The sequence below is a fragment of the Gekko japonicus genome, unplaced genomic scaffold (assembly GCF_001447785.1).
Source record: "Gekko japonicus isolate JY-2015 unplaced genomic scaffold, Gekko_japonicus_V1.1 scaffold100, whole genome shotgun sequence".
In the NCBI taxonomy this organism is placed as follows: domain Eukaryota; kingdom Metazoa; phylum Chordata; class Lepidosauria; order Squamata; family Gekkonidae; genus Gekko; species Gekko japonicus.
The window spans coordinates 531601-541471 of NW_015167060.1; the positions used below are offsets into that span (position 1 = coordinate 531601).

The 9871-nt window shown below is 52.6% G+C and overlaps 2 protein-coding genes across 2 annotated transcripts in view; one reads left to right on the forward strand and one right to left on the reverse strand.

Annotated features, from left to right (window-relative positions):
* Nucleotides 1–441, forward strand: part of PRR7 (proline rich 7 (synaptic)) — a 1560-nt gene extending 1119 nt beyond the window's left edge. Inside the window, 1 exon segment of the mRNA XM_015412536.1 lies at nt 1–441. This exon segment is cut by the window's left edge and continues 26 nt beyond it. Within this exon segment, the coding sequence (XP_015268022.1) occupies nt 1–180 (180 nt within the window). The 3' untranslated portion in view covers nt 181–441.
* A 1239-nt stretch (nt 442–1680) lies between these two features.
* Nucleotides 1681–9871, reverse strand: part of DBN1 (drebrin 1) — a 37579-nt gene continuing 29388 nt past the window's right edge. The window contains 8 exon segments of the mRNA XM_015412541.1: nt 1681–2647; nt 2841–2943; nt 3596–3790; nt 3792–4336; nt 4513–4647; nt 8239–8350; nt 8879–8938; nt 9174–9237. Of these exon segments, the coding sequence (XP_015268027.1) occupies nt 2577–2647; nt 2841–2943; nt 3596–3790; nt 3792–4336; nt 4513–4647; nt 8239–8350; nt 8879–8938; nt 9174–9237 (1285 nt within the window). The 3' untranslated portion in view covers nt 1681–2576.

Genomic DNA, 9871 nt, shown 5'->3' on the forward strand with positions numbered 1-9871 from the left:
CTGCCGAGCTCAGCCAGCCGGGGCCCCACCTGCACCAACATCTACCTGGAGTCGGAGCACTCGCAGCGCATCTTCCCGAGCTGGACAGACTCAGAGCTCAGTACCAGAGACAGCTATGAGCCTGGACCCTGGCACCTGCCTGTCTCAATGCCTTTGTTTGGCAGGACTACGGCAGTCTAGTATGCCAGGCATGCCACAAGCTGCGTGGGACGGCGGCTGCTTGCACAGAAGCTGGATCCCAGCAGCCCGCTCCCCTTGGGCTGTAGGATCCACATGCCCCTCCGCCCAAGCCTTCCAGCCATGCCCAGGCCTTCACAGTTGCTAATGACCTCCCAGCTGGGGTGAGATTGGGGCTGGTCTCCCCATCTCGCCCACGCCCCTTTTTTTTCTGGGCCCACTACAGGCTCTGTTGGTGCTGACTGCAAGGGGGCCTTCTGACCTGGCCTGAACTTTGTTTCCTATTTTTTTGATTGTTACACTTTGACAATAATAAAAGTTTGTGGAACCTGATTTATTACAAACCTGGTGCTGGGTGGTTGATGAGTTTTTTTGCACAAATGTGTGTGCTGTTCTTTCTTATGTACTGCAGCAGGGAGTGAAGCAATTCCATGCTGAAGCCACCCCCTCCCAGAGTTGGAAAGGCTTGTGTCTTCCACTGCCTACTGAAGGCAGCATGTTCAAAAAACTGCATTCCTTTGTTCCTAGCGCCACCTAGAGTCGTTTTCTCCATCTTTGGTCTATGGCTTAATCCAGGGCCCTCAGCTGACTACATACTGATGTTCACAACCATTAATGTGTGTTCCCTTCTGTTTGCCACACAAAATCTGAAAACTCAGATTTTATATCCCCCCCTGCAAAATACATTTCTTAACTGTCTCTAGTAAAGGTAAAGGTTCCCTTGCTCGAAAGCCAGTCGAGTCCGACTCTAGGGTTGCGGTGCTCATCTCCGTTTCAAAGCCGAAGAGCCAGCGCTGTCCGAAGACGTTTCCATGATCATGTGGCCGGCATGACTAAACACCAAGGCGCACAGAATGCTGTTACCTTCCCACCGAAGTGGTACCTATTTATCTACTTGAAATTTCTTGCTTTCGAACTGTTAGGTTGGCAGGAGCTGGAACTAAAGACGGGAGCTCACTCCGTCATGCGGCAACTCGGGTCTTGAACTGCTGAACTACTGCACAGCCTGCAGTTCAGCGTCTTAACCACTTGAGCCACCGCAGCCTGTCTCTACATGGGTGCTTATTAGGGAGAGAGGTGGGGTATATAAATAAATACATTAAAAGCAGCATCAACAGGCAGGGGTGTGAGTCTTGTCCAGTTCTCTGTGGAATCCACACACCACTCCCACTGGCCTGGTTTCAAAATTTCAGATTTCATCAGGAAACCAAACGGCAAACTTGTATAAAAGATCCCCACCTGAGGACAGCCATGAAACCCAGGAATTGGGGCTTTACTGGCACCGAGTATGGAATCCTGGTGCAACACACAAACTCTGGAGCAGGGAGCAATTGAAAGACCTCAAGTTATTTGCTTTGGGAATACCGTGGGAAAACAACCCAGTCCTATCATAACTTCGGGGGGGGGGGGGGGACAGTATTCCTTCACTGTTCTTTGGGGGAGGGGGAAAGGCACCCAGTGCTGCAAAGCCAACTGCCCTGCTTGGAATCAATTTATTTATTAACATACATAAGCACATTTGCTGTTACAGAATTTGTGCTTTCAAAAAAACAGTTACTGTACGTGAGAGAAAGGAAACCAAGCATGGAATGGAAGAGGAAAGAGGGGTGGGGGAAAAGAGGGGTCCACCCAGAGTCTCCCCTTGTCCCAGGCTCCCAGGGCAAAGAAAGGCCTACGGAGAAGGGTCTGGAATGGGCTTGCTCTCCAACACGGGGACCGTGGAGCCAAGTGGTGGGTGGGACAAGTTTTTTGCCACGAACTGCTGTTGGAGCCCAGAGCTCTACAGGAGGGGCCCTCATCGCGTCCCTGGGCCCCTGGCTGTGTTTGGGGCCAAATGGAGAAGGTAAGGGATGAGTGCCAGAGCTTTGCCCACAGAGGGCCATCTTATTGCCATATTTTTTATTTTAAATTCGTGCAAAATATTCAACGCTCTGGGCAGAGTCTTCTGAAGGGAGGAAGGGCCCCTCCCCATCCCCTCCCCCAAGAGCAGCACACACAGGAGATGAACCCACATGGCATCAGTGGCATTGCGGGTGGGGAGGTCAGAAAAAAAACAAACCCCAACAGGCAGAGGCAATTGGGAAATGGCAAGGGGGCTGCAAGGAAGCTACCAACAAAGAGGGGACCAGGCAGATTTACACGTTTCCTATTGACAACATTAGAAAAAGAGAGAGAGAGAGAAAGAGAGAGAGAGAGAGAGCGCGCGTGCGCTGGAAAAGTTACCCCGGAGTACCACAGAGAACATCCTATCTGGCTATCTGGGGTACCATCTGAGGCCTTGGACCGCAGGGCTACAATACAGAGCAAGCAGGCACCAGGCCCTCACTGCGGCTGCCCCAGGCTTGCACACGCTGGGCTTGCGAGGTGCAGGATACAGGAGCTGGGCACGGGAGCGGCTCTTAAACGTTGCCCCCGAAGCTCTCTTCCTCTTCTGGCACTGGGTCAGCATCCCAACAGGTGATATCGATCTCTGAGGGCGAGACCAAACATATTAGCCCCGAGTAAGTGTGTCTGGGCTGGCTTTCAGAAACGGGAAGTCCAAAAGGTTTCCTTCCAAAAGCCAGTGCTCCAGAAGAGCCAGATGCCAAGGTGGCAGCCCCTTTGCCAGCACAGCAAGCGTGGCGCCAACTATTGCTACTCCACGCGCCAATCCCTGGGCTCACCTGGGGGCTTGTTGTAGAACACTGGTGGAGGAGCTTTAGCAGAAGGTTCTTCCGGCTGATTGAAGTCTTCATCTTGTGATTGGCTGAAATAACCCTCACTGGTCTGGAAAAGAAGACAAAAGACAAAAGCATGGCACGGGCTGTCCTTTGGATGCTCGCTTCCCTTTGCTCCCCATCAGGTAATCTGGAGTAATGTTGCCCCGTTTTGTAGTGCAGATTAGCCTGTCTAAGCTACCCATGAACACACAAAAACAGAAGGGGGGGGAATCTTATCCTTTTTCATAATCTCCACTCTATTACAGGATGGTTACTGAAGGTAGTTTTAGAGGGGAGCCATTTTGGTCTGTAGAACAGTTAGATTTGAGTCCAGCAGTACCTTAGAGACCAACGAAAGTTTCAGGGTGTCGGCTTTTGAGAGTCAAAACTCCCTTTGTGTCTGATGAAGGGAACTCTTGACTCTTGAAAGCTTCTATCCTGAAACTGATGTTGGACTGACTCTTAAGATGTACTGAAGGATAATTAATCCACGTAAATTAAACATAGCCTTGGAATGCAGTTTGGGAGCCTTCAGAGCCTACACCAAGTCCTTTTTTTTTAATAGGAAAGGAGATGAGTGTAGCCATTACTATTCCCGTGGTGTTGTAAGGAGGAGAAAGGCATAGCGACAGGACAGGCTGGGGTTGACTCTGCTATTCAGGGGCAGGGGGCCGTGGTCAAACCTTCTGGAGCTCCATACTCCTGAGAAGCCTCCTCACCTGCGTGCTTTCCTTTGGGGCTGTCTCCCCATTGGTGAGCAGCTGGGGCTCCTGGTGCACCCCAGAGGCTTCCTGCAGGGCATGCTGGTAGCTGAGTGTCATCTGGTGCAGCCCTTCGATGGCAATCATGCTCGCTGGCTCTTCATCCTGCTCAGCGTCGCAGAAGGTGGCCGGCGGCTCGGGCAGGTCATTGAAGATTCAGCAGGTTATCATCAGAGAGGCCTGCAGAGGCGGGGGGCTCCGGTGCCCCTGGGGGGGCACCCACCTCAACCAGCATGGGGGCAGCTGCGGGAGGCCCATCGTGAAGGTCCCACGGGGCAGGAGTGGGGGGCCCACCCTGGATCTGCCAGGCGTCAGGCGGGGTGGGCTCTGGGACAGCGCTGTCATTCTGCCACAGGTCAAGGAGGTTTTCTGATGGGGGAGCAGGTGGCTGGGAAAACCCAAAGGCCTCCCCCAGATCCAGTGCCCCTTCATTCTGCATGGGCAGTGGGGCTGCTGGGAAGAAAGGCTCTTCTTTGGGAGGCGGGGCTTCTGGGAATGGAGGCTCCTCCTTGGACTCTGGGAACACCAGGCCCTCCAGGGGGCCTGTCCCGCCTTGCTGAGGCTCCGTCCAGTCAGCTTCTGGCCAGGTTGACTCCCCGGGAGGTTCTTCTGCCTTCTCCACTGGTTGCTCCACACTGGGAGGAGCCCACTTTGTAGCAGGTGCCACTGCTGTCTCTTCACTGCTTGGGCTGGAGGAATCTGCAACAGGGAGGAAGAGAACTGTGGATGTTGGGCCTCACACACTGTCAAGGGGGGTCCATGGCTTGAAGTGCTGACAGGAAGAACCAGTTTGATTACCCAGCCCTGACCTATCAGGAGGAACAAGGACAACAAAAGGGTTTGAGAGGTGGGTGGTGGGGGGATGCCGTACCTACCTTTCAAAGCATCCTGCTGCGTTACCTCATCCAGGGCACGCTCGATCTGCTCGCCGACAGGCGTCGAGGCTGTACTGGAGTCGCAGGGGCTGCTGGCGGAGGCAGATACCTTTCTGTGCGTGTCCGTCTGGCTGCCTGTGAACGAGTCATGCAGACACTCAAGAGGAAGCCAAGAAGCCCGATGCTGCACCCTCACAGACTGGGCACAAAAGACACGGTAAACTTCATCTGAAAACAGCAGCTACTCCTTTGCATGGGGTCTTCCAGCTTATCGGCACATCCTGGTCAAGCCAGTCTACAGACCGTAGCAGGCGGCACCACACAGGTTACCTTCCCTCCCTTTCATCAACAGACATGCTGGGGAAATGGGACAAATTCAACCCATCTCTGCTGCCTCTGGAGAGACGGGCCGAACACTGCGTAGTGCTCTTTGGGACACACAGCCCAAGAAACAGAGGTGGCAAATGCAAGGGAGTGGCTGCACTTCTCCCCGATACCAAACAACACTTGGAGTTATTGGATAGCCCCTTCCTACCCCCTTTGCTCTCCTCTGAACCTCAGCCCACCCTCTCTTGCCTTTGCCCAGTCAGATCTGCCCCTGCCCGCCCCCACTGGTGCGCCCACCCTGTACCCCATCCTACTTAGAGCTACACCTCACTTTCACTAGTGCTGCACACCTGGCTGAGCACAGACACAACCCCAGCCGCCGGGTGCGTTTAGATGCCATTCACCTTCTGCTTGCGTACGTCCAGGCGCCTAGCCCCCCCTGTTCTAGGAGGGAGCAATATACGCTCCGCTAAGGAGATTAAGCATCCTAACGGTGGCTTATAGCGAAGGCTCTACTCCCTCGTGGCATCCATAGCTGGCCTTCAATCCGGTGCTCAGATTTAGGGTCAGGCTGCTAATGGAGAGATGTTCCTAGAGCAGCCCACCTGTCAAGATGTTTTTGAGTGAGTGGGGAGGGGGGAAGGGAAGGAAGAGAAGCATCCTTATTGGACAAAGCCGGCCCTCCTGAGGATCCCAGCTGCTGATGCATAATGAAAAGGTGCCTACTCTCTCCAGCTCCACTGCTCTCAGCTGGGGCTACTCTCTGTCATGGAGGGAGCCATGCAATGTGCACGGAAGAATCTCAGAGCCCCAAGTCTTCCCTGGTCCGGTCTGCGGCCAGCTTCTTGGGCTCCAGTTCCTCCTTTCAGAGGGGCCTGCACGGCAAGGTTGGGTGGGACATGGCCAAAAGGCACGAGGGTGGGGCAAGGCCCCTTAAGCAACTGCCTCCCCAAACCAACTCCCCCAAGGCCAGCCTGGGCCTGGCTACCTACATGGGAAAAAGGAGGAGAGGTTTGGTGTACGGTGGCAAGTGATATAGGGGAAGGGAGTCCGCGGAGGGGAGGAGGAGGAAGAGGAGGAGGAGCAAGGCGGCCCACTGTCAGGTGTCTTTATGAAAGGACAGTGCAGACGACCTGCTGAGAGAAAGACAGACAGACGGACGGAGACAGAGAAAGCAGAAGAGAATGGTCAGTCTCCCCTCCAGCCGCACACTCCATCACCCGCCCCCCCTTCTCATGCCACTGGGCATTCAATGCCCACTTTGGGGGCCGGGGAGGCAGGGAAAGAATGTGAGGGACGCAGGTCACTAGGAAGACCAGGATAACTGGAGGAAGCCACGGCAGGGAGGCCAGTGCAGGGGAATCACAGGCACAGTGTCTGGGGGGGGGGGCTGTGAGGGCCAGAGTGGGTCAGTGCCAAAGGCTCGAGTGGCACACGAAAGGCTGGGGAGTGCAAGAAAGTTGAGGGAAAAGAGGAAGCTAAGAGGCAGGAGGAGACCAAAGTGGTGCTGGGAAACAGGCTCATGCTGGACATCTGAACAGTATTGACAATCTGGTCCCCCAAGACAGCCAACCCAAGTTACACTACAGAAACCCAAACCCAAATAACCGCCATGTGTAGTCCTCATCCCAGGCAGAGGGAGAAGCAATGAACAACCCAAGGCACGAGAATATACAAGAATACAGGCCCCAAGGAGTTTTCTAGCGTCTGAGCACCCCGTGCCGTTCCCCGTCCCATCCTTGTAGAACTGTAACCTCTTGAAGAGACTGTGATATGCCCCATTCTTCTCACACAGCCAGGAGGCTGATAGGCTGTATCAAAACTCTCTGCTCCACAGGGCACAGTGACTGCAAGTCGGAAGGGTCTCACTGCCCTGTGCTGCCTCTGCTCTCCCTGCGCATCTGATATGAAACCTCCCACATGGCCACAGCCCCAACTGACACAAATCAGGCCCCAGCAGTATGTCTGAATTCCCTGTCCTCCTTTTATTGGCTGATTCCTTCTGCCCTATTGCACACAGCTCCACTCCTGCCAAGAGGACCAGTCTTGATTGCACCCCTTCTTAAACAGCGGGGTGTTAAGTGTGTGTGTCCTTTGGTACAAACAGGCTGCTATTACATCATTTCCTCTCCAAGGCTGGCCAAAGGCGGAGGAGAACACTGCGGGCTTCCACTGAGCTGCCTACAGACTGGGATATAAATGAGAGCAAAAATGGATGACCACTTGCTGTGGGGGGTCACTAGTTGAATACATTCCACCTGGGGAGCCAATGATCTGTAAGCTCTGGCACCAAAACAAGAAAAGGGGGGGGGACCCAGCACTAAAGCAAATTAGGTAACTAGGAGGTTGAGAAAAGGCAAACCAAAATGAACACACAGCAAGGAAAAAACTAAAAAACCCTGAAGGCATCAATTTTCACAGAATTAAAAACAATGAAGTACAAGAATTAAAATAGTAGATCTCTTTCTCTCCCCCAGAGAGAGAGGGAGAGACAGAGCGCTACTATTTTAATTCTTGTACTTCATTGTTTCCTACTCTGTTACTTGGTGCCCTAATTTCTTTTTTTTAAAAAGACTCTAACCTCCAGCTGATGTGAAGCTGGTTATAGAGATGACTCCACAACACTTTTAACCACTTTTCAATCAGCGACTCTATGATAAATGGCCATCTGCTTGCCCCCAACATTCTCAAACGATGAAATGTGGTGCAGCAGCTCTTCCCACCTTTGAAAACCAGACTTCTATTAAGCTTTATCCATTATAAAGGCTCCCAGCCCTCCTGCAGTAGCAGCAGCATCCAGTGCCAAACACTGTGACCCCAGTCCATGAGAAGGGAGGAATAACCTGCCTCTTGTTCCTAACCAATACTAATTAGAAAACAGCTTAATGGAAACCCAAAGGTAAAGGCAGCATCATTCTCCAGAATTTGGTAGCATTCTTAAAACGGATTCTAAAAATCATTATACAACCGCCCCCAAACAAAATTCCAAGCCACATCCTGCTGCAGTGTGTCCCAGAAGTTGATTATAAAATAGACGAAACCCGGCAAAGATAGCCAAGCAGAATCTGCACTCCAGGCACATTCTGTGCTTACTGACTTTTATTTATTTCTTCATGTTCACAAAATAAATAGTAAAATAAACTTTTGATTACTTTCCCCCCCTTGCTGCTTTCCTATTCTAAGAAAACTAGTCCCCGTCTGTCCGTACTCCTTTTCTAGTACAGGTTTCTGGATCTCATCTCCTTCCTCCCAGATACTCACCTCCCACCTCAAAAGCCAGGTCTGGTTCCATATAGCTTAGCAATGGCTCCCTGTGACCCTTCCCTCTTCCCCTGCCCTTGGTGAAAATATGCACTCCTCCTCCTGCCCCAGCATGTGATGACGCGTACCCCCCCCTACCTGTTCTGCTGAAGGGTGGGGCTGTCTCTGAACCGGCCGAAGCCACTCGCTCTTGCTGCCTGAAGAACTCGCGGGGGTTCTCGGGCCGCTGGGCAATAATGGCAGCTGCCTCCTGCCAGGATACAGGAAGGGAAGAGGTGAGGGAACCACGTAAAGCACAGCCTGGTCACTTGGCATACAGACACCCAGTCAGAAACAGAGCCCAACCTCTCCCCATGCAGTTGCCCGGGCAATAGTGACCAAATATGGTACTCGCAACACACATAAGCGGTGTTCCCCCCACCCCCCACCACTCACAATGGCGCACAATGATACAAAATGGTGACAGCAGCACAAAACTGGCTTCCGACAAAAACAAACACACAGCAAAGGAGAAGAGACAAACACAGCCCAGACTCCATCCTGCTTCCAAGAGGTACAGCTGACAACCAACCCTCCTTTAAGCATGGACTTCCTTCTCAACACCACACGCCAGCTCATTCACAGGACAACAGTGACCAAACTGAAGCCTCTTCCCTCCCCTCCTCCCCCCAAAAAAACTCTGCGCAACAACGACAATCCTCATGCAGCAATAGCCCTGTAGGGTGCATGGTGGTCTGCTGCCTACACAACGCATGCTGTGCCCCGGGGCCGCACTCACCTCCACCTCCGACTCAGACTTTTTGGGCTGCTGCCTGTCTTCGTCGTCCTCCTGCTCCCCCTAGGGAGAGAGGTCAGCGTCAGCCCCAGGGCACCTTGACCACACCAGAAGACCCTACTCCTTCCTAACCTAGCACACAGCTGCAGCAAGGAAGAGCTCTTTGGGAAGCTGCAGGACGGGCTCACAATGTCACCAGCCAGCCTTGGTGCTTCATTCCTACCTCTGCCACAACCGTCCTGGGGGAGCCGGCGGCACAGCTGGGCCACCCTCCCCCAGCTCCTGAAGCATCACTTACAAAGATGGACTGTTCCTTCAACCGCTGCTTGGCCTCCTCCGCTTCCAGGCTCTGCTGCTTTCGCCTAAGAGGGAGGCAAAGAAGAGGACTTGAGATTTCCATGCTCTGACCTCGTGGGGCTTAAGTAGACCTGTGGGCTGGCTTGGCTGCCTTGAGTTGTTTTTTTGCTATACAACTCAGGAACGATCTGACCTCTAGCTTCTTTATTTCAAATGTCTACGTGCCTGGATAGATTCAAGTGGGGTAGCCGTGTTGGTCTGAAGCAGCAGAACAAAGTTTGAGTCCAGTGTTACCTTTAAAACCAACAAAGTTTTATTCTGGGTATAAGCTTTCGTGTTCATGCTTGCACACGAAAGCTTATACCTTGAATTAAACTTAAAGGTGCCACTGGACCCCACCCTGTGTTCTGTGGCCATAGATTAGGTATGAGATTCAAAGTGTAAGCCGCTCAGAGACCCCTTAGCGGGGGTTCGAGCGGGGTAATAAATCGAACAATAAATAAATAAATAAAACTTTGTTATGTGCCTGGATGTACCTTTTGCATCCTCTGCCAATGTTTGTTGCCAAGCCTAGATGTGTTTTGCTCCATTCTTCCCCTGTAAATCTCATTTCCTAACCTGGGAATCACTTTCATGGGTCTCCTTCAAGCCCTCCTCCAAATCTCTTTTTCTAGATGTCTCACACTGAACAGCATTCCT